The sequence below is a fragment of the Lontra canadensis genome, unplaced genomic scaffold (assembly GCF_010015895.1).
Source record: "Lontra canadensis isolate GAN:19392208 unplaced genomic scaffold, GSC_riverotter_1.0 scaffold63, whole genome shotgun sequence".
In the NCBI taxonomy this organism is placed as follows: domain Eukaryota; kingdom Metazoa; phylum Chordata; class Mammalia; order Carnivora; family Mustelidae; genus Lontra; species Lontra canadensis.
In genome coordinates this window covers 3,730,255-3,754,539 of record NW_022631057.1, presented here as the reverse complement: position 1 = coordinate 3,754,539, position 24,285 = coordinate 3,730,255, and the positions used below count along the sequence as shown (strand labels likewise).

The 24,285-nt window shown below is 48.2% G+C and overlaps 1 protein-coding gene across 4 annotated transcripts in view; it reads right to left on the bottom strand.

Moving 5' to 3' along the window:
- Positions 1 to 11,789: 11,789 nt before the first annotated feature.
- Positions 11,790 to 24,285, bottom strand: part of CUNH1orf116 (chromosome unknown C1orf116 homolog) — a 29,848-nt gene continuing 17,352 nt past the window's right edge. For 2 of the 4 annotated variants that reach the window (XM_032878157.1, XM_032878158.1), the window contains 3 exons: positions 17,691 to 17,876; positions 15,046 to 15,223; positions 11,790 to 13,574 (listed from right to left, as the gene is read on the bottom strand). In XM_032878157.1, coding sequence (XP_032734048.1) covers positions 12,022 to 13,574; positions 15,046 to 15,223; positions 17,691 to 17,876 — 1,917 coding nt within the window. In that variant the 3' untranslated portion in view covers positions 11,790 to 12,021. Of the gene's footprint in view, positions 13,575 to 15,045; positions 15,224 to 17,690; positions 17,877 to 22,236; positions 22,287 to 22,861; positions 23,006 to 24,285 lie in introns of those variants that run through there. The other 2 variants (XM_032878159.1, XM_032878160.1) reach the window with 2 other exon arrangements.

Below are 24,285 nucleotides of genomic sequence, written 5' to 3'. Positions count from 1 at the left end.
CCTACATAGTTAATTTGTCCCTCTGTTGACTTTTTCCTTCTAGCATATGATCACGCTCAATTTATTCTATCTCAAAGCCAAAGCAAAACAAAACAAAAACAACCCTCCTTGACCCTGATGACCTATCAATTTCCCTAGCTTCCTTCCACCTTTATAGCTTAAATCTATGCTCCCTGTCTCACTTCCATTTACTCAACTCTCAAGTTGGCTTTCCATACTCAACTCTCCACCAGAATTGCTTTTGCTGAGATTTTGGGTGACCTCCAGATTTCCAAATCCAATGGGAACATTTTAGTTATTGTCATATTTTATGTACCTTGGGCATCTGATACTATTGACCATATCTCCTCCTAAAAACTTTTTTTTTAGCTTCCAGAATCTCTCTCTCCCTCTCTCTCTCCTGTCTTTCAAAGAACACCTTCCATATGTTTATTAAACAGACATTTGTCAAATGCTTATTATGGGCTAAGAATTCTTCTACAGGATAGGAAAAGCCCAAGATTTTCATAGAGTTTAATTTTGATTGAGGGTGAGGGAATGAGAAAGCAAAAAAGAAAATAGGAGATAGTGTTGAGTATAGGCAGAGCACTGAAGTGTGGTATGATGAAGGAAAAGATTGAGGGTCATTATTTTTTTTTTAAGATTTTATTTATTTATTTGACAGAGAGAGAGATCACAAGTAGGCAGAGCAGCAGGCAGAGAGAGAGGGTGAAGCAGGCTCCCCACTGAGCAGAGAGCCTGATCCGGGGCTCCATACCAGGACTCTCAGATCATGACCTGAGCCCAAGGCAGAGGCTTAACCCATTGAGTCCCCCAAGGTGCCCCGGGAGTCATTTTTAAATGGAACCTCAGCAAACGCCTCTCTGAAGATCTGAAATTTAATCAGAGACATGAAGGGTAAGAAGGAACCAGCCACGTAAAGATGAGGAGAAGAGAATTCTAGCAGAAGGAACAGCCAACCCAGAGTTCAGAGCTGGGTCAAACTTGATGTGTTTGAAAAACATGCAAACATGTTGTGCATAGAGCCCTGGGGCCCAAAAGCATGAGCCGACAGACTTAGAAGCAGATAGCACCCAGAAAACAAGAGTTGTCAGTTGTGTGAAATACTGCTAAGAGATAGAATAAAATGAAGGCAAGAAAGACCATTAGATCTGCCAACACGGTCATCACTGGTGACGTTGACAAGTGCAGACTTGGGGCATGGAGGAGACAGATGTTTCTTTGAAGAGGGTGCAGGAGAGAAATGAGAATCCAGAACTATTTCATGGAGAATTTCCAGAGGAAAAGGAGAAAAAGATTGTAATCACATTTTATTGTCTTTTCCTCTCACTAGAATATTAACTCCTTCCTAATCTGATTTGTTTTTCCGACATTAGATAGAAAAACTGTAAAATGAAAGAAGGAAAGAATGAATGAGTGTACTGAAACCGGAGACCTTGATTCTATCCCCAGTTCTATTTCTTATAACCCCATGAGCTCTCCAAAACTCATTTTCTTCCTATGTAAAGCAAAAGTAATAATTCTACCTTTACATAGGTCATAGGACTGTCTGGGGTTCAGAGGAAATCATTTGTTTGTGGCAGCTCTGTGATGGCAGAGACAGGACTAGCCTTGCTGACAGGCAGATGCAAGTTCAAATCCATGATTGTACTAATTATTAACACGAATTTGGGTAAGGAAACTCTCTGAGTCTCAGGTTCCTAACAGGAGGTTGTATCTAAATGTGTGGGGCTGTTGTGAGAATTAAACAGATATTGGAGGGGTTCAAGAAATATTAGTTGAAGTGGAGGGGAAGGAAGGAGGTCGTCAGCCTTTGTAGGACCCCACCAGAGACACCCGGTGCTTGGAGAGGAGCTGCAATCCAGATGCTGCTGGGCAGCCGAAGCCAGAGAACTCTGCTTCCTCTTGCTGTTCAGGCTGCGGCTGCCAGGCCAGCCACTCCATGCAGAAGTACTCTGGGTCTCTGTACCAGAGCAGAGAAGTGAGAAGAGTTACGAACATATGCCCAGCACTGAAAAGACCTCCTGGTGTTTCCCTAAATATGTATCTCGTGTTACACAACAACTCTGTGGATCGAGAAGGTAGTAGACATGTGACGTGACTTGCTCAAGAGCACACTGCAGCCACGTGATGGAAGAATCAGGTCTTACAGCTCCATATGCTGGAGCTTTTCCTTACTTGCCCTCTTCCAAGACTGAAGGAGAGGAAATCAAAGGTTTGAGCTCCTGGGGAATGAGGAAGCCTTGCTCCTGGTCAGCCCATGCTACCGGGACCATGAGAAGGGGACTGAAGGGGGGAGAGAGAGCTTGTCTCGAGGCTCATGAAAAGGATCACTAGCATAGGTGACCAGAAAGCCAGAACCAGCCCTGAGCCTCCTATAAGGTGACAGTCACTTCTTTGAGATGAACCTGGGGAAAGGTACTGGCCCCAGAGTTGGGGTGGACTGTCTGCCTCCCACGCAATTCAGGTGTCCACCCAGAAGGTTCTTTCTTGACCATGTGCCCAGTCTTCCTGGGCCCAAATTTCTGCTATGTAGTCACTTACCAGTTAAAGGTCAACAGTGGAGATGATGCCTCCAGATGCTGTTAAAAGGGCATAGTCCTATCCTGATGTGACAGGCAAGCAGAGCAGAGGTCACGGGAGACGGAGCTCAAGAGACCTTTCCCACTGGAACATCTGAGGTTGGACAATTTTCACATGGTCTGTATATATATTTTAAGATTTATTTATTTTAGAGAGGGAGAGTGAGCAGGGGTAGAGGGAAAGGAGGAGGGGCAGAGGGAGAGGGAGGAAATATCTCAAGCAGACTCTGTGTTGAGTGGGGAGACCATCCTGGGGCTCTATCCATGACCCCAAGAGCATGACCTGAGCCAAAACCAAGAGTTGGATGCTTAACCAACCATGCCACCGAGGCGTTCCTGTCTGTATCTATATTAAAAATTATGAGTTCATATTGATACTGCCAAATGTAATCCAGAATCACAGGGTTTATTCTAGGTTTCCTCATTTTCTTATTTATAACTCTCTTCTTCAACAGTGAGAAACCTAGTGCTTTCATCCATAATGAAGTCACTTATTTGCCCAAGCCTGTAATTCACCCAAAGTAAATTCAGAATGCTATCCCATCAATGTGAAACATGCCTTCATCAATGAGAATCTGTCGTCAGCCTTGGACATCATTGCATGAACCCGACTCACAGCATCTTGGACAAATGTGTCCTGATGACTGTTTTGTGGCCTGAAGCCTTCTCCAGAAGAGCCCTTGCTCGACATTCTTCCCTTTTTGTCTAACCACACCCTTAAAGTGCACCCTTGGGGCATAATAGCTTTAATACGCTAAGAAGAGACAACATTTCCCACCTGGTGGTCTCCCCGCTGGTACTCCCCTGCCTCTAGAGCAATAAAAGCAGGTCTTAGGGAGCCGAGGTTGCGGAGACCTGCGTACCTTGGGTCTTGTAGCCGCCTAAGACATGCTTCTGTCCCTAGTAAACCATTTCTCATCACGCTGGACATGTCAGCTGGGTTTTAGACCTCCTTTGGCCTTTGTGGGTGGTTTTGCATGTACTTTCCTTCCATGGAACAATCACATAGTCAAAATACATTTTTTTTTTTCAAAGTTAGATCGGTTCATTTCTTCCTCATTTCCTTGAATGTGGTGGGACATTCATCTTTAATAATCAGGCTTATCTGATGTTCATCTTTCATTTGGGATACTTCCACTCTCCTCTTCCAAACACACACACACACACACACACGCACACACATTCTGTTTATTTATTTATCATTTATATATTTACTTCCTGGATATGTGAAATTTTACCACAGTTCTAAAATCTGGCTATGCAAATAAGTATAACTCAGAGAAGGACTGGTCTCCCCGCTCCCTCCTACCCTGTTCCCATTCCCTGGTTCCACAGCTTTCCCACCCCCTCTCCGTAGGTAGTCAATCCCATTCATTTTTGGTTTGCCCGTGCTGCATTTCTTCTTGCATGAATGTGCAGATACAGGCGTATTTTCTTAGAACTTTATCCTTTACACAAGAAGTAGTGCACGACTGATGAAAAGATAAGCCTGCCTCCTGGGTGGAGAGGGGGCTGGAGGGGGCTTGAGTGGAGGTAAAGGGAACAACTGGAAAGCCGTCACCCAAGTCCAAGAGAGAGATGCTGGGGCCCCAGCGCGGCTGTGATGGTAGCGGGAGAAAAAAAAGGAGGCCAGGTTTGAGTGTTTGGAGATGACATTGCCCTGATCTGGTGACTGATTATGAGGGTCAGGGAGAGGGCCCTGTCAGACGAGGTTTTGGTTTCCGGCTTCACAGATTGGATGGTTGCTAGTGTCGCTTGCTGAGATATAGGATATTGTAAAAGGATCTGATTTGGGGGTAGGGTCCCCTGCCAGGGTCGGTTTGGACCTGCTGAATCTGAAGTGGAAACAGAATAGGCACTTGAGGCGTACAGCACGGAAGGGAGGTCTGAAGAGAAAAGTCTCAAGCTGCACCAACTCTGCCCTGGTTTTCCGGACACTTAGGTCAGGAAATAAGAGTGCAGAAGCCCAGCGAGTACGATCTGCACCCAGTTCCCGCAAGGGGGTGTTCCCCCACCACCAAGCAAATCTGTGACATCAGCTAGGTGTCTTGTAATTCAGCTCAGCTCTGACACCATCAGAGACACCCAGAGACACCATCAGACTCCACAGGGAGTGGGGGAGGGGAGAGGGCGGGATCCAGTCCCACCGGTCTGCCCTCCACTGCAGACACCAGTGTCAAGTCCAGCTTGTCGGTCCTCTGTGCTCCTGACAGGCTGGCTATACAGTAGAGGCTTCCAGCACCCCTCCTTGGATCTGACTAAAGTGTTAGAGTGGCTCATGGAACTCAGGAAGCCCTTTAATTCCTGAGATTACCGGTTTATTACAAAAGATATGAAAGGATACACATCAACAACCAGATGAAGAGATACACAGGGCAAGGTCCCAAACAAAGAGGCTTTATCCTCGTGGTGGATGTGCTCTGGTTCTCCAACCTGGATGCTTTCCAAATCCTGTCCTTTGGGGGTTTAAGGTAGTTTCATTACATAGGTATGGTTGATTAAATCACTGGCCAATGGCAATTCAACTTTGTCCTCCTCCAGCCCCTCTTTCCCTCCCCGGAGGTGGGAGATAGGGTAGGGGTGGGACTGAAAGTTCCAACCTCTAATTTCTGGATTGGTTCCTCTGGGAACCAGCCCCCACTTTAGGTGATCTAGGGGTTTTCCTTTTTTTTTTTTTTTTTTTAAGATTTTATTTATTTATTTGAGATAGGACAAGAATGAGTGAGAGAGAGCACAGGCAGGGAGAGGGAGAAGGAGTCTCCCCAAGGAGCAGGGAACCCTATGAGGGCTCCATCCCAGGACCCTGGGATCATGACCTGAGCTGAAAGCTGATGCTTAACCCACTGAGCCACCCAGGTGCTCCTCTAGGGGCTTTCCCAAAGTTGCTTCATTAATATAAAAAAAGATACCCTTATCTCTTTCATCACAGGAAATCCCAAGGGTTTTTGTTGTTGTTGTTGTTGTTGTTGTTGTTAAAGATTTTATTTATTTATTTGACAGAGAGATCACAAGTAGGCAGAGAGGCAGGCGGGGTGGGGAGGCGTGGAGCAGGCGCCTCGCTGAACAAAGAGCACAATGCGGGGCTCAATCCCAGGACCCTGGGATGATGACCTGAGCTGAAGGCAGAGGCTTTAACCCACTGAGCCACCCAGGCACCCCATCCCAAGGGTTTTTAAGAGCTCAATGCCAGAAACAGGGACAGAAATAAAAACCAAATGTGTATTTTTTATTACAAATCAAAATATTGCAGGAAGATATTCCAGTCCCATGTGGAAGAACAAAACCCAAACCAAAACCTTAGTAGTTGCTCCAACCTCTCCTTACGGGAGGCTCGCTACTCAGGGCAGTGTGCCTACCAGAAGACTGTGCCTTCCCAGTGGGTGAGGTCAGAGGCACAGGGCTATCCTTACCCCTCTAGGTGGAGGTGGGATGACAGAAGATTGGGGCTGCAATTATGCTTGATTTCAAGTCACCCTAGAAAGTTAACGATGCTGTGTTCGAACTAACTTCAACTAAACCGCATCCCCACGGCTCACAAGACCTACACAGGACCTTGACTATTATAGGGCTCCTGCCAAGGGATTGGGGTTGGAGGAGTCACTGGGAGAGGGGACCAAACCTCTCTCCATATGCAAGCAGAAGGACATAGCAGGTTGCAGTCAAAATTAGGCCCTTTGATTTCCTTAGGGAGAGTGTAGTGGGGGTCGATATCCATTGGAGGTATAGATGCCAAAAGTCATCTTATGTTGTTTCCTCCTCCCTGTTTTCAGGCCTGAAGGTAAGGAGGTAGAGAACATTCCAGAGTTCATTTCAAGGAGATAGCCCTATTAGTGGGTAAGACATTTTTTGAAAAGTCTCTTGGGGCAGATGCTCAGATTATGAGTGGGCTCTGACGGTAGGTGGGTGGCGGGGAGACCTTCCTGGTTGACCAAGAGCACAGCAGGAGGGGAAAAGAAGATGGAAAGGGTGGCATGGAAGGTGGTGGCTGGTGTGTGCCTTGTGTTAGTTCCTTTGCTATCTCCAGTATTTAGTTAAAAACTCAGAAAACAATAAACACCCTTAAAGTAACTTGATTTTCCATAAGAATCAATGAAAGGCCTAGGCTTTGAGGCTGGCCCAGTGCAGCCTCAAATGCACTGGGATGAACTTGCTGGGAATGGGGACAGTGAGACTGAAATGGGGCAGCAGTGCATGGAGTGGGAGGGAAAACATTGTGGCAAGGCCCTAGCACAGCACACCAGACGCAGAAAACACAGTATCATGAATAGGTTGGCTGCAGGTTCTGGAAATTGGAGGAGGGCTTTTGACTGTTCCAGGCTGAACAATTCAGGGGTAGGCTAATATTAATCCAATCTTCAAAGGCACCCATTGGTGTCTGAATTACATATGTATATGATACTAATATTAGTAGATCCCATTTATTTTATTTTTAAAAATATTTTACTTATTTATTTGAGAGAGAGCAATCACAATCATGGGAGGGATAGAGGGAGAAGCAGACTCCCCACTGAGCAGAGAGTTCAATGTGGAACTTGATCCCAGGATCCTGGGATCGTGACCTGAGCAAAAGGTAGACACTGAACTGACTGAGCTACCCAGGCTCCCAATAGATTCCATTTATCGAGTAATGTGCTCTATGTTTTTCATATGTATTATCTCATTTGGATTCTATTTTCATAACAACTGCAACAGGTAAGTAGTATTACTACTTCTACAGGGTTCATTCCTATTATAAGTTCTTATAAGTTCTTTTTTTTTTTTTTAAACTCCATGTTCAGACTAAATAACTGTGGAATAGTGTATAGTTCCCTGAACTTCCCAAGGAAGTTAAAGGAATCAAAATAAACTGAAAAGGAAACTGCGGTGCAGAGTACCTGACAGCTTAACTCCTAAGCTTACACTCTTGGTCACTGTACGTTCTCAATCTTCTCTCCCATCTACCCATCCATCCATCCATCCATCCATCCATCCATCCATCCATCCTTCCACCCATCCATCCTTCCATCCATCCATTTGGACATATACCTTTCTGACTATATCCTTATCCACTTACAGATGTAATTCTTTTTTGAGTGTGGGGGGTTAGATTAGATCATCTAAAACTTTTCCTCCAGGTCTTAGGTTCTATGAAGTATATTTCACCTTAGACTAAATTGTGTTTATTTTCGGCAGGGTGTTTGACTTTCTAATTAAGTTGCTCGGATTCATTTTAACATATGTTTCAGAGCTGGCATGGGTCTAGGAGATAGCCCAGTCCAAGTTCACCATTCTGTGAGTAAGACAAAGTGACTCACTAAAGCTCATCCGGTCCAGAGCTTTGCCAGGATACCATTCTGTTTCAGACTATTTTTGAACCATGGCTACATGGCGAGTGCTGAATAAGGACAACGATCCAGATAGGCTATGAGCAAGAGGGAATGGCAGCCTGGAATCAGAACATCATCTGGTTTTTACCTCACTTATATGCCAAGGGCCAATGATGACAATGATGATGATGGTGGTGGCAATGGTGATGAGGCAATGTCTCTTGTGATTCACTGGGCCCTTGTATCAAAAGGGATATAGATTCTTGCTTCCTGCCAACTAATGCGTGATTCATTCCTGAAAGATGCCTACCTCGTTTAAAATGTCCCAGGAAGCTTGAAACCTAGTCTCTATCTCTTCCTGATTTGAGCCATTGTTCCCTCCTGTTCTGGGTGTTTATTCTTTTTCTCCTTTTTACAAATGAATTCCTATAGAATAGCACATAGTTCCCTGAACCATACAGCAAAAGGAAGTTGAGTGAAGCAAAAAAAAAAAAAAAAAAAGTAAAGTACATGTTCTTGGGCAACAAGACATTGATGATAAATCGAAAGCTGGGTTTGGAAATAGAGACGCTGGCTTCACTGAGACACAAACACCATATTCACACAGATCCCTTTCTTTCCCAATTCCAGGAATCCTGGCGTGGGTGAAATTGAGTCACCCGGAGGGGTGCCAGAACCTAGTTGGTACTTTGGACTTTTACTTGCAGCAAAATCTCTCCCATTTCCTCTCAGAGCTGAATTGGTTGAGCTCTCGGCTTCCAACCCTGTCTCCATTTGGTCCCCTTTGAGAAGGAAGAAATAAGATGCAGGGGACAATACTATCATTTATCGAGTATCTACAGTATGTCAGGCACTGAGTTTTACATATTTTATGTCACTTATTCACCTCAATGATATTGAAAGGGTGGTATTATTATCCTCATTTTACAGATAAGAACTCCAAGGTCAGAAAGTTAGAGCACCAGCCCCAGGGTTCCCAAATTGGCAAGTGATAGAGGTCAAATTGAGCCCAGATCTATATGCTTTATAGTCACTCACATGAGGAAAAGAGCATGGCTCCTCAGATTCCGAGTTGGACATGATTTCTCCTGCTCGTCCCACTGGTCTCCACCTTCTCTAGTCTGTGAGTTTCACCTTTTGACAGTATGACTCTCCTCCTCCTCCACATATGATCACAGATCAGGGATGGAGTGGTTCGTCTTCCATGCTCATACAGATTGTAGATCTTAAATCTTCAGCTCAAGCTTTAACTCATAACATCAAGTAGGGTGTGCTCTCCCTTTCTTCACCTGCCCTTTCTTCCATGGAATTAATACCTTCTTTTGTACATGTGTGCAAAGCCAGGTTTCAAGGCGGCCTCTGGCAGACCATACTTCCCACGATGGAGAGAGGCACCTGCGACGTGACCGGGCCCCTCCCCTGACTTCTGTGTAGGCTAGCGCTTGGCCCCGCCACACCAGGACAGGGTACGGCACCCCCAGCGTAATACAAGAGGGGTGATTCAGCTGTCAACACACTTAAGGGTACAGATCCCACCAGGCCAGGCTGAGAAGCCAGCTCCCCTCTTGGTAGATAGTGTGTTTCCAGTAGCCTCAAGACTGCAGCAGGCTAGAGCAGAGTTACAAGGCCAAGTGGTAGTAGAGCTGTCACACAGGTTTTTGAAATCAAAGGAATGGCCTTTACAAACTTCCATCCAAAATCTTTCAAGAAGGGACACACACAACAGTGAGCCCACTCTTGCCTCCACCCCACTGGTCAAAGCTGAAAGAAGAGCAGTCCTCCATGGAGAAACGAGGCTGGATAAAACTCCTCCCGTGGGTCTAGCCTCACCTTCAGGATGGCAGATGTCCCTCTTCAAAATGAGGACAGCTGGGTTTGGGTTGATATCCTATTCTTGAATCGCAAAGACTATCCTAAGAGTCAGACATGCCCTCTAGAGGGTTAAGGACCTGGGGAAGCAGGAAGGGAATTGCTCAGGGAACGGGCATGTCACCAGCTGAGGTATGTCTGTTGGAGACGTTACCTTTACCTGGGAGTAAGGATTTAAGAGGAGAAACTCACCCACCTGGGTTGATGCAAGGGCCCCCAGTTTCCTACCATGTCTTACTTTATGGGTAGCACCGAGTTTCCCTATCAATCAAGCAATTAAAAAAAAATAAAGTGATCGTTCCTAGGTCCTCTTGAAATATGCACATGAAACAGTTGAACCCAACACAGCACGTGTCAAACAGTCCTCCAGAAGGGGGCCTTCTCTCTCTGGGGGAGTCTGTAATAAAGAATGGCTTGGCCAGTTCTGCGAGTCTCTATCAGCTCTGACAGACCCGGTCCTGACCCAGGGCCAGGGAAGCCACAGGATTTTGGGTGTGTGTGTGGGTGAGAGTGTATACAGAAACTGTCACACCCACACCCCACATACCATGACAGGGTGGAGCCATTTGTTGTCTGTACCTTAATCTTTTCATCATTTTCAGAAATACTATGCTTTGACAATGCTGGGTCCCTAAGGACACAGCCCAGAAATATTCAACCGACCTAATAGACACCTTTCCAATAACAGTTCCCCTTATTTGCCCCTCATATCTGGGGATCCTACCTTCTAACCACAGCCACGAATGATATTTATCTCCTCAGGGGAAGCAGGGGTCATGTCTAGCTCTGCCTGCTTTCCAAGCGTGTATCCACAAGCCTATACCACCCACTCCTATTACCTACCCTTTCTTGGCGTTTTGCCATGTTGCACAACGTGGTCAGGGAATTAGGGTTCTAGTAAGTTATTAAAGTGCTACTTTCCAAAGACATCATAGAAAAAACAACACTCAGTATGGTCTTGAACAATGTTTAATCTCTGACGTTTGAGAAGACACTTCAGAATCTTGAAGGGCCTGAGGGTTGAGCCTTTGACAGTGACCACAGGTGACCTGAGGTGACAGTGACCTGAGGGTGCCACGTGAGAGAGGCGGCACGCAGCGTGGAATGAGAAGCCGGGGACCCCACTCTGATAGTGCATGGCAGAGTGACCACGGATGAGTTGCTTGCCTTCCCCAACAGTGTGGGACAGGAGAAGCTCATCCTAAGATTCCTCCCAGCTCTGATAGTCTGTGAATAACTCGCAGAGAATGTACTGGGTTGCCTTCCCATAGAGACGGGAAAAAAACTACGTGCAGTAATCAGTAGCAGGGACAAAGGCCTCAGATAGCTCTTCGGTGTTTCTAAAGATTCAGGGCTTGGACTCCCGTCCCTGCACTGGCCCAGCCCTGGGGTCAGTCCTGTGTGGGCTGAGGTAGGGAGCAGGAGATCAGGAATGGCAGAGTCAGGGACCACTACTCGGTTTATGCTTCCAAATTCATCAAGCCCACAGACCAGGGTAGTCCCTGGTAGAAGCGTGCTGGGTGGTTACTTGTCCTGCCTTCTCAGGCCAACCAGAGCTCTCCCACTCCCAGTCCTCAGAGAGTTTTAGTTACAGGGATGTGCCCTGTCCTTGGGACTGGGGACAGTGAGAAGGGGACAGTGAGGACAGTGACAGTGTCACTGGGGACAGTGACAAACCTGCTCCTCCAAGCCGCTGTCCAGAAGTTCAGAAGCGAGAGAGGGATCCCGCAAGGTGAACCAGTCCCCTTCCATACCAGGATTCCGGCAGACCCACATTTCATAAGATCCTGCATTTGCCTAATGTCACTGGCACAGCCATTGTCTCATCTGCCTTTTTTTCTCAGGCTTAGCCACCCCGTCCCCTCAGTTCTGGCTGGGTTGAACTCTCCCCGGGGTAAGACGATCTCCAACACAAGCAGAACTCTGAGCAATGACTCCTTGTGTCATATAAATAGCTTCAGTGATATATATATATATAGCCTATATATAGTACACACGCACACACACGCGTGAGCACACACACACTCTGTCTTGTGGAAATCATCTTCAGGATGATTTGGGCAGGCACTCATTGGCACAATCACTCTGAATATAAACGTATGTGTGTGTCTGGAATCCCATCTCTCCTTGCCCTTTGCCTCAGAGAGAGAAGCGCACTGGAGGGAAGCCTGCTCGTGCCCAAGCTCCGAGCTGTTGTGGGGGAAAGGCCCCGAACCTCCTCCTGTTTGTCAGGGGTGAGGCGGGGGCTGTGGGGTGGCCGGCGACTACTCCTTCAACAGTCCCAGCTTCTTCAGAGCTTCCCTTCTGTGCTCATTGGGGATGCCTTTTGGGGAGATCCTGACACTGACGTAGGGGGGTCGAGGCAGCTTGTCAGGGCTCTGTCCTGGGTAGGGCAGGTGCCTGCTGCTCTGCTCCTGCTCCTGATTGGCCAGCTTGCCCACCTGGATGCCTGCAAAGTCCTTCCCCGTGCCCAGGGAGGCAGGGCGGGGCCGTGAGTTACGCCAGACATTAGGAGACATCTTGTCCAAGAAGGAGCCTTTGCCCAGAGAGGTGCTGGTTTGGGGGCTGGGGTCTTTCTCAGCCGAGAGGTAGCTGCTCAGCCCCACGCCCGAGCGCTCCAGAGTGTTGGACTTGAAGTTCATCTGTCTCAGGCCCGGGATGTTGCTCTCCTGCAGAGTCAACCCTGAGTCTGACTTTGGCTGAGTCAGGGGCTTACTTACCCCCGGGGCCTTAGGGATAGGAATTGGCACGGATTTGGCCGCTGGAACCTTCCCTGGAGTGGGTTCCTGGGCTCGAATCCAACCTCTGCCTGGAGGAGACCCCTGAGCTGGAGTGGGAGTCGGAGCCTTCCCTGGGGCGGTTCCCCGCGGCGGAGCTGGCGCTGGAGCCTTTCCTCCAGCAGGTGCCGCGGCTCTGCCCTGAGCTGGAACCGCAGGCCGAACTGGTGCTGGAGTCGGAAGGGGGGCCTGGAGCCGGGTGGAGCTGGTGCGTTTACTTAAGTGGGGGCTGGGTTCGTCCTGGTCCTGGGGTAGCCCCAGCTTCTCAAGTGCTTCTCGGCGTGCCTTCTTCTGCTCCTGCAGTGAGGACGGGGCCAGGCCCGGGTCTCCAGGGCCGGCCTCGGCGTGGCGGGCCAGCCAGTTCTGGGGCTCGCTGTGGAAACTGCTGCGACTGCTTTTCAGAACGATATTGGGGGGCAGTTTCCGGGGCTTAGAAGCTGTGAGGGGGGCCAGGTGGGCACCGGGGTCCCCCCATGATGGGACAGGAGCATCTTCAGCTCTCATATTCTGAGACGAGGTGGAAGTGGCTGGAGGAGGCCTAGGCTGTCCTGGGCCCCATGTTGAGCCTTCCTCATTGGCTTTTTGGGACATGGCCTCTGAGGAAGTCTCCTTGCTCTCCTGGGGGCTGAGTGACGTGTGTGTCTGCTGCCTGGGCCCTGTGGGCAGGCGGCCTCGCTCCTGCAGCTGCTGTGGCTCGGGCTGGGTATCCCGGAAAGCCTCTGGTGGAGGGATGGGCACTGTGTCCAGGGCTGGGGCAGGCGGCTGGGGGCTGGCAAGAGCCTGGCTGGGCTCACTGCTTTGGCTGACCTGCTCTGTCTCAGGCTCCGGGACAAGGCCCTCCACTTCCCCCGGGCTGTGGCTATGAGTCTGAGTGGTGCTTTTCCTGAGGTTCTGGTTGATGCTGATGTGGATATTTCTGGGAAGGCTATAGGACCCAGACCTGAGGCCCAGGTCTTGGAGCTCAGGAAGATGGGTTGAGCTGGGGTGAGTCCCTCTCTTTTGCTCTGGTTCTTGCTGAATGATCTTCTCCCCTGGATATCCTGCAAGGGGGCAGGAGAAGAGGCAAAGAAGAGTGGACAGAGGTGAGAACCCTGTTGCCCCCTGAAAAAACAAATGCTTCCTGAACTCTGATCTCCACTTAGCAATGGGTTTTGTTTTTTTGTTGGTTCTTTGCTCTTAAAGGGGCCGCACTGTTGCCTGGATATCATTTAGACCAACAGATGGACACCAGCGGATTTCCTACAACCACGAATTCGTTTCTCATTATGGTTGCAGAAAGAGCAGCCTCACGTAACTCCATGTCCTTGCCTCGAGCTCTTCCTAACTGTCCACAGAGAGAGCAGGGTTAGAAAGGGAGCCAGGACAGCCCCTCCAGCTATCCTGGGGCTCCCGGGTCACTGAGTCCAGGGGAAGCACTGAATGTGAATGGCAGTAACAGCTGATGTGGTTTGTCCAGACCTCTGTCTTCCTCCACCTTCAATTTCTTTCCTTTTTTTCTTTTTTTCAGATTTTATTTATTTATTTGAGATAGGGGAGGGGGTAGGGGAGAGAACATGTGCCCGGGGAGCGGCAGAGGGAGAGGGAGAAGTAGACTCCCCACTGAGCAGGGAGCCCTACTTTCGGGTTCCATCCCAGGACCCTGGGATCACGACCTGAGCCGAAGGCAGATGCTTAACTGACTGAGCCACCCATGAGCCCCCACCTTCAATTTCCATAAGCACCTGAATGATTCTGTGACACCACAGCTGTCCCCATACCAGACAGTGACATGGGCTCTTTCCTTCCAGCAAGCTAGGCAAGTGCATCAGGCCCCCTGGGCCAGGGAATCAGTCTCAGGGGGCAGAGAAGTCCTTGCCCCCATTTCCTGTTCTATCTCCACAGAGGGTCTAACACATTGTCAATCGGTATTTGTTAAATGAATGAACATGTGGTTGTGGTCCCAATACCAGTGGGGCTGTCCTCAGGAGTAAAGTGCCCCCCTCATTCTGAGACAGTCTTGGCCACACTTGCGTGCCATCCTGTCCCCCTTTCTATGGAGCCTCAATACCACTGGTTTTCCACTCTTGCACAAGAGCCTCGAGGTACCACCCACTGAAGTTAAGGAAGCGCTTCCCTCTTATCTCTTGCAACCTGATCCTCCTGGGTCATCCCGATTAGGTCTCCCGGCTAGTTTACTGTCCCCAGAGCCACCACCCACCCCTCCTGGAATCCCTCCCCCACCTCTGTGGTGATGTCTCTTTAGAATTTCTCTGTGAGAGAATGGGAGCTGGCCAAACCCTTTTCCCTCCCAGGCCTCTGATACTTCATAGAAAGACAGGCAGCTGGCTTGTCCTCAGTCCCTCCTCCTCTCCAGGGCAAGACCTTAATTCTAGCCAGGAGAGCGGAAAGGAGTGCTGTTGTCCTTCCGCCTGTGACCCTTAGAGCAGAGGGCAAATAAGGTGCAGAGCAGCCGTAAAGATGTACTGGTTTTCTGGATTTGTGAAAGGTGTCACCCCAGAAGGTCTCTCTTACCCTGGGGAGCAGGCTGGCTTATGGGCAGAGCTCGGGGGCCTTGGGGAGCTGTGTCCTGCTCAGACTCATCAGTAGACAGTCCGCTGTCAGCCTCAGTGTCCAGTGAGCCGATGGTCTCCTCCAGGAAGAGCAGACACTCTTTCTCTTCAGCGGACAGGAAGTCGTAGCTGCTGTCACTCTGGAATGAGGTGTGGAGAACAGAGAGGGAGAGGGAACTGTGAGAGGCAGCTCCACAGAAACTGGTGGGGCTGAGAACCACCCTGCGTCCTGAAGGAATGCTGAAGAGCTGGAAACCTTTCTGAGAGGCTTCTCCGCAAACCTGTGGGCATTGCTTCCTGAAACTGCAGGCACGGACCGGGCAGAGGCTGCCGAGCTGTTGGCCCGCGAGTTCCCAGTGCTAGGCAGCCAGATGGCAACTGACCTTTTTTGCCCAGTCCTGCGTGGAACGCTTAGAGGAATAGATCCCAGGTTCTAATTCCAATTCCTCTGTGTGAACTATGTCAAGCATTTCACTTTCTATGTCTCCGATTTAGCTCTAAATTATATGGACAACATAATGATTTGACCTTAAACTTGACAGTATCGTTTTTAACTTTCCAAAGGACTTTTGCATACTCCATCTGGTATGTCAAGGACAGCAGGAGGACAAACAAGAAACTGCAGCCAACCACTGGCTGTTAGGCCAATGGAACAGTGGTATGACTAGCCACAGATACATTTACTAAATAATTTACTCTTGACTTTGAAAAGCATTCCATACAGGATTTTTTTTTTCCTTTGTGTATTTGCTTTCTTGATGGCATTTGGCTCTGGCTAACATTCAAGTAAGTATGCATTTCTTAAGCAAATATTAACTTGAAGCCGGGAGGGTAGAGAAACTGGATGGGTATGGGAGGAGGAGAAAGCAACTTAGTGTGAAATATCAAGAAGCTATTAAATAATTGTCATGATGAAAAAGCACATAGGGGTATTTGGAAATAAGTGTTATGGCCATTTTAAATGGTTATTGCTTATGTTCTACAAGGCTGGTAAGATCCAAAGAAGAGTCGCTCTATGAAGTTGAAGGTTGAGGGGAAAACCAGAAGGGAAATGGAAATGTGAGAAATTTGGCTTGAGACCTTTGCTGGCATGTATCTCAAATCTCTTCCTAATATTTGAGATACTTCAGAGTTATATATTTCCAGACCCAGTCAGATGGCCAGGGAAGATTTCGAGACAGCCCTAAATACATCCTGGGAGATGGTTGTTAGAACAACACTACCAGTTCCCAGAGCTCCTTAAAGAGCCATTGTCGGTTGGCAAAAAACGAGGCTTACATATCAAAGGAAGCCCCAGGTATAGGCTTTGGAAGCCCTGAAGTCAATTCCAAGGGTTCCCTGAACAAAATCTTCTTCATTGCCCTTTTCTTCCTAAAATAGCCTTGCCAAAGATTAGCCAACTCTGAATTTCTCCCTTGTGGATGAAGCACTTTGAAAACCTATAATCCCTGCCACATTCTGTGTTCGGTGGTATGGAACTGCCCACACTGGCCTCAGCCTAACAGAAACAGAAAGAGGTCTCTGGGGTCTTATCTTCTCAGGTCAAAAAGAAATGATATACAGGCTGTCTGCACTTTGGATTGCGTGTGTGTGCGCGCGTGTGTGTGTGCGTGTGTGCGTGTGAGTGCGCTGCTTTCTCTATTCGATTTTTACATACCAAAACTCACAGACTATATTAAACATCCTTGACATTTGGGAGAGATCCTTATAATCCTTTAATTTCCAAGTAGCTCTATAGGATATAAAGCAATAGCGTATAAATTTTCAAGGTTACTATGTATGTGATGAACACCAAGAACCAAAGAATGCCTACGTTCGGACGTACGGCGGACTTGACTCTTTCACAGCAGCCTTAGAGCAACTGAGATTTAAGTTCAGTTGCTGTACTACATGTACTACATGTGCTACATGTAGTACATGGCATGTACTACATGCCACTCTCTGTTAAACACGATGACTTTGGGAGATTCGGAATCTCTGCTCATGGAGACAGGCTGTTTCTTTTCCACACAGAGGTACGTGCTACGCGCTGTCTGTGCCTGTCCTGTACTCTTCCAGAGGACCCTATGAATTCGCTGTTTACATTATCCCCACCCTAAAACTGAGGAGACTCAAGTTTACAGAAATTAAGTAATTTGCCCAAGGCCATTTGGCTTCTAGGTGGAGAATTCAGACCTGCTCGGCTCCAGAACCCAGGCTCCTAATTACTCTGTTCTCTTTGATCTTCACAGAAGGAATGCGGCTTGCTTGCTGCAGGAGACTTCGGGAACACCAGTGCTCGGGGATCTACCATCCATCCTTTCCACCGGGACCTCTGATCACGGGCCCTCGCTCTCACCTCAACTTAGCCCCCAATGAATGAAACCTGGGAGCAAGTCTCATCTGCCCTCCTGCTCTCTGGGGGCGGTCCCACTCTATTCTCTAGAAAACCGGAGTGACTCAGAGGCACAAATGCTCAGGGGTGTGATTCATGCCCTGATGAGGAAGATGAAAGCTGAGGAGCAGTGAGGCTGGCGGGCAGTGGGCAGGGCAGGGCATGGGCGGGGCAGGCGTGCAGAGAGCCGGCGGGCGGCAGGACTGAGGGTACGACAGGACTGAGGTACGTACAGATCCAGAGCGGGTGGACGTGGTGCTCATGATGCTGTCACAGCTGCTGACGCGGGTCACGGGTTCTGAGCCAGGCCCCGCCGGCCACAGCTCGCTCTGGGGCATCGCCCGAAGCAAGGTGCGGGGGGCGGTGAAAGGGGCTCCCAGAGGGGAAGCGAAGGGAAGTGGAGAATGTCCCAAGCTGGCCTGAAAAGACAAGAATCAAAGCCACGTGTGAGCCGAGCTGAGGCTCTCCGGCAAGGCTCTGCCCAGGCCCTGGAGCAGCGTGGCGGCGGGGACGCCCAGCAAGCAGAGCGCTGGAAGGGGTCGTGCACAGGGGTCCCCCAAACCTCCCAGCCTGCGTGGAAGGACACAGAACCGGGCTCGCACTCATGCAGAAGGGCGGCGTTAGCGGAGGTGGGGCGGAGAGGGCGGGGTGGCAGGGAGGAGTAGTCTGGTCGGAGAGGAAATTTCATCACTTCTCCTAGTGGCCTTCTTTCTCTCAATCTGGGGGCTTAACCTACATTTCCATGACTACAAACAATACAGAGCAAGGGGCCCATAGCATGGGTTCTGGAGGTAGTCAGATCTGGATTCAAATCCCACTTCCACCATGGCCAGTTATGGGACTTGAGGCCAATTACTCTTCTACCCCGTTTTTCCCATTAAATTGGGCGAATGGTTAATGAGAACAGCACAGCTTAGTTGGTAGTAAATGCTCATTTAATGAATAAGATAAGATCTGCTACTGTTCTTATAATAAGAGAAAGACAAGATCCACCTAGGATCAAAATGAATTGAAGTCGGGCAAGAGTTTAGAGAAGAAGGGTTTGGTTTAAGTGGGAGAGAAGGAACAGGGTCCTCAATCGTACCAACCACATAGGGTTGTCAGAAACATGTACCAATAGACTCCACATAAAACACATTGTGCAGTAGCAGTTAGCTGTCATCCAAGCCAACACCATCAACATCAGCCCCCACTCCCACCCCAACCATGGCCACCATCAATCACCTCCCTAGGCCGGGGGGCGCACACATGACCCCAGAGGCTGATACAAAGCCAGTTTCTCTCTTGCGTGCCACCCCTCTGATATTGTGCTAATTTCCAGTGAGGTTCCCTAACCTTTGTCAAATGAACAAGAGAAATGGCCTACATAGCTTCCTCCTGACTCCAACTCGCAGGGGCAAATAAGTTTCCAGTTCACTGTACCAATAGTAATAGCAAAGGAAGGCAGTACCATCTTCCTTCTGAAAAATCTCAAGGTCTGGAAAGGTCCCAGGTGACTCTCTTATGTTAAAATGAAATCCTGGAAGAACTAAGTTTAAAAGACGGTTGCAAGGTCAAGTCGAGAATATGCAGAGAGCTAGAATTGAAATCCAGTTTGTCTGGTTCTGAATCCATATTTTTCCATGACACCATGCTGTATTTTCAACTACCTTTCCTACCCTCCCAATCGTAGGTAAAATGTCCTAGCAGTAACGTGTTCTGTTTGAGATCTTGGGACCTGGTGTTTGGATCCCGGGGAGGTTGTCCCTTCAGCTTCTTCCAACTATTGCTTCCAGTGCCAAGTCAGGTTTGGGCTGTGCTGGGTGAGTCAGCCTACCAGCCCTGTAGAGCCGATAAGCACGCGGCCTCGTGGTGCTCCTCTCCTGCTTTGGAGGAGGCCGGCAAGTGGGGCAGGTAGGGAGGGGCAGGACAATGGGGAAAGAAGAGGAAAATATCCCAGTGAGCCAGATGCATGGAGTTCATAAATATCCAGACCCTCTCAGGAGTTAGAGACAGGACCAGAGGGGACAGAGACACCAAAGAAGCACAGTGACAAATCAACATTGGGTAGGGCAGTCCTTCAGTTTACTCATGAGGTTACTTTCCCAACCTCAGAACTCCAAAGAAACAGAAACATGAGAAATCATGTGGATGGAGTGCAGTCACCTCAGCTATCCACTCCATTCATGACTGTCTAGATCCAGAAGGTACCCATTCTTAACATTCTGTAGGGCTGAGATCCTTACAGCCAAAGAGGTCCATTGCTCATAAGCCTAGGCACACAGAAGGCACTCAAAAAATGCTGGACAAATGACTATTGAGTTAAGCTGTTGGAAGGCCTTCTTTTTTTTCTTTTCTTTTCTTTTTTTTTTTTTTTTTTTTTTACTTTTACCCTATTACTATAAAGTCTTTCCTATGTATCTTATTTCCCTGAGGATATATGGCTCAATGGAATTGGGCCAATGCTTCAGTTAAACTAACATTTATGAGCACCTAAGAGGCATGGAACAAGCAAAAATAATAAGGCAAGGGCATTGTTTCCAAGCTGCCAGTGTAAATCCAAGGGTATAGTTTTTGGCTCTAGTTCTCTTAAAAAGTTTCTGTACAACTATAATTATTAATTATTAATACTGTACTTAATACAGTAACTATTGATGCTTTATTAATCACTGTAGTTAATATCATATTCTCTGTGAATGGGTGACCAGATGTTGCCTCTTCCTTTCAGAAACAGTTCCTACCCTTGTTCTTTTAAGTACTCTTCGGACTGTACGGTAGCTTGCTAGCTTCTCCTTCCTCCTGGGGCAACCTGTCACACTCACAATTTCGGGACTAAGTAGCTGGAAGTAACTCAAGTAGCTGGAAGAGAGAGAAACAGCATGAACAGCGCCGCTTCAGAAACACACAGCCCAGTATAGCTTACAAAGTGCTTTCAGACATGCTGCTGAGATCTTCAGAAGAGCCTGATAATTGAGGCAAGATGTGATACTTTCTTCTTTGACCAATGAGAAATCCGGAGCCCTTTCCACTTCCCCTTCCACAGGGAAGCAGGGGATGACCTCTCACAGCCTAGATAGGACGCCTATGGGTCCAGCCCTTCCTGGGACTCGAGAGAGCCATGTACCTAAAGAAGGGTCATCAGCCACCCCTGACTAAACGCTAAAAGCTCGAAGATCACCCTTCTCTTTCTACTTCACACCTTAAAGCCTTGAAATCATCTGATTCTGCTTTATGCTTCCCCGCCAGCTGTATGTCCCCACAATAGATGTTTCCAGAGTAAACAAATGACAACAAATGTCACTGAAGATTGTGTCATCGGGCACTGGGGCCCCTGCAGAGCTAAACCTGAACCTCAACCAAGGCCAAATGAGCCCTAAGGTGCTTGTGTCTTGTCTCCAGGCCTCATTTTCTGATCCAAAGAGCCAGAACCCTAAGAGTCTCCTCTCTACACCCCACCCATCCTTCCACTCTCCCTCACCACTTTGGCCAGACCTGGATGCTGCATTTCCTTCCACCAACTTTACAACTTTGAAACTTGGGGACTGTCTCAGGGCAGCCATTGAAACCTGAGGTATTCCTACCTGATAAGAAGTCTGAGAAACAAGAAAAACACTCAAGGTGAGAGTTTAATATCTTTTAACCCTTGACCTCTTTGGGGGATTGGAGGGGAGGAGAAAATGGGTTATGAAATAGGCATAGCCTATAGCCAGGGCCATCCATGCCAAAGCACATTAAACATTAACTACTCCACTGAAACCAGCCAAGTCTTGGAGGAGAGTAAATAGAGAGCATGTGGGGTTCTGGCATGGGTGGGGTTGCATGGGGTTCCAGCCCCATTCCTCTTTGGCTTCTCTGTATCTTCTAAACAGGCCCAAGGCCCCTTGTCACCCTCCTTCTGTGAGCCCACCCCCATATCTCTCAAGAGCTCAACTTCTCTCCGCACTAGTCAAAGAGTTGTCCTGTTTCTCTCAGACCATGTGCTTGCTGACTATCCAGAAATATGCCTCCAGCTGGGGAACATCTGAAGAAAACTGCCAGGAGGACTAAAAGCTGCACTGCATGTATATGCTTCTCCATGAGCACATGGCCAACTTTCTGAGTGTTTAGTCAAAGTTATAATCTTCTATTTCACAGGTGGGTTTGAGGCAAAGGCTCGGTGGACCTATCTTCTGCACAGAAGAGCTTTGCTAACACTCCAGATTATCTTATCTCTGACAAGTTCACCATCAATGGCAGCCTTCACTCAGTGAGTTTGGTGGGCTGGTTCTGTGGTTTGGGCTCAACTCAAACCAAAACCTCCAGCTACCAGGACTAGGAAACCCAGCACACTGGCTTGGGGCTGGCAGGTGCCAGGCCCCGGGGGCCTGGCACAGGGGTCTTCCCACTTCGCTCTTTCCTGCAGCAGGAGGAAAAGAGGCACAGTTAGGGACCGGAACGTTAACTCCTCCCTGCCCAAGGTGGATTGTGGAGAGCTGACTTGCTACTCTGAATTGACTTCGACATCCAGCTTCCTTGTGCCAATAACCTGCCACGCACGCTGTTGGCGGGGACCCCCGGAAGAAAACAAAGCCAAGCCACCACGGCAGTCTGGTTCTCCTCTCTGTGGGCTCTGCCACCCTACTTTGGCCCGAGCCCTACTGAGAACGCCCACCAGTTTCAAGGACTACCGTGAAATATTAATGTTGGTGGGCCTCCTGGCACAGCCCAGCGAGCGGCTTCCGGTTTGCCAGTCTCTGTGTCTAATAGCAGGCAGAGTCAGAACATTAACTGAGTTGAATCCAAATAAACTCAGCTTTGCACCTAGATTATCCGTGGGTTTTCCAGAGATGAACTGGTAGTCCGAGGTGGGGTTTTCTGAGCCTCACATCACCTTACAAACAGTCTTACATGCTTGTCCAAAGAGAGCTCCATTGTCATGGTACCCTTACTGAACACACACATACACTGCACCATTTATTTAAATAAAAGTAGACATTGAGTTGATAAAGCCAGGGGGAAATGTCCTGTTAGAAATGGAATGGAGAAACTAAGGCACTTTTCTCTCCTGGGAGAGCCCCCATTTTGACTCCCTGCACTCTATTCTTTTCCAAGAATCACGACTCAATTTCAATTGCTCAGAGATGGAAATTTCCAAAACAAGCCTTTGTATTTTCATGTTGACTGCAAAATGTGCTTATCCAACTGAAATAGGCAGATGAAAAAAAAAAAAAAAAGCATCCCAACCCTGGTCTCCACAAAATCATTCCAGTCTTAAGAAACTATCAGCCTGCTCTGATCCCAGACTGGACGTACAGAGTTGAGAAACAGAGAGGAAAGCCCCCTGGCTGGGGTGCACAGGGCTCCCCACAACCCTGTGGCTCTCACTTCCCACGAAGCACCCCTTCCTGCTGAAGCATAAGCAATAGTTGGTTAGTGATTAACTCACCTTCACTGGGTGAGGGGCTGAGGAGAGGAAAGAAATACCCTTTTATTTCAAAGGGCAGAGACGGAGACACAGACTGCTTCCCCTGCCTTCCTCTGTTTTCTTCTTTTGACCTCCTCCAGACTTACCTGGACAGGTAAATGTTTCATCTGTGCTGCCCCACCCCACCCTGCCACTGACTCACAGCCAATCCCAGCCTTCCCTCCCTACTTCTCACTCCAGCTGTTTCTGCGGGGAGGGCGGGGGAAGGGAATGGGCAGGGCGGGGCTGCCCTCAGGGAGCCAATCATCTGTTGCCCTCCCCTTCCCCCGTTATAGCCAATTAAAAAAAAAAAGAAAAGAAAAGGAAAAGAAAAAGGAAAGCTGGAAGGTGAAGAGACACTTTTGGGTTCAGACTGGAAGACGAGAGTTGGCAGGGAAGGAGTAGGCAAAAGATATTATTTTTTTATTTTCAATAAAAAGAAACACAGACAGGCAGTGTGCTTTTCTTTGTGTCTGTTTGAAACTTCTCTACCTAGAACGGCTTTCCTTTACTTGGAGGTTAAGTGGTCTCCCGAATTTTCCGAGTTAAAATCTGCTGTGGCCGGTTTAGCTTTTCTGGCTGTTCAGAAGCACTTTCACCGTCAAGCCTTTTCCTATCAGCTCTTACGACTGGCACCTCCACTCAAGACTGCTAGAAAAGGTGTCTGAGCTTGCTGGTGCTGAGACACCCTTGCCCCACTGCTTGGCAATGACCTTCTTAACCTCATTTATTTCTGGGGGACATGAAACCATTTTCTCCCCCAAGAGGCCCCTGTGTTGATGAGAAAGTGACTGGACAGCCTTGGGGGAGGGAACATGGATGCTGTCATTTGGATCTCTGGTCTCTTTTAGCTGTTCCTAGAAGGTAGCAATTAATATGAAGACATAAAAACAAAATAAGGTTCCAACTGTGTAGCAACCTTTCTCTTTCCATAGGCAGACTCTTTGCATCTGTTGTTAAAACAACCAGAAGAGAATAGGGAGAAGGGAGTAGGTGGAAAAATCACTGCTTTCAGGAAAAAAACCTCCCTCCAGGTATGGAGGCCACTTTTACCACATAGGACTTTTGCCTGGAAGCTGGTTTTTCCTGGATAGAGGTTATCCTTGATACCAAAAGGGCAGGAAGAAAAGTAAAAATCAAAGCAGATAATAATCACCAACATTTATTGAGCTCTTGCTATGTACCAGGTATTGTGCTGTGCTAAGCATTTTCATGCAACATTTCACTTAATCTTTATTTCACTTCAAAAGGCAGGCACTAATAATATATAAATTTTATGGGAGGTGAAATAACTTGGAGAAGATCACTAGCTGGGAGGTAACAGAGCAGGGATTTTGATTCAGGCAGCATGACGTCAAGCTTGCCATGCATCGGTATGATGCCGGTCTGCCTCTATTTTGGAGAAA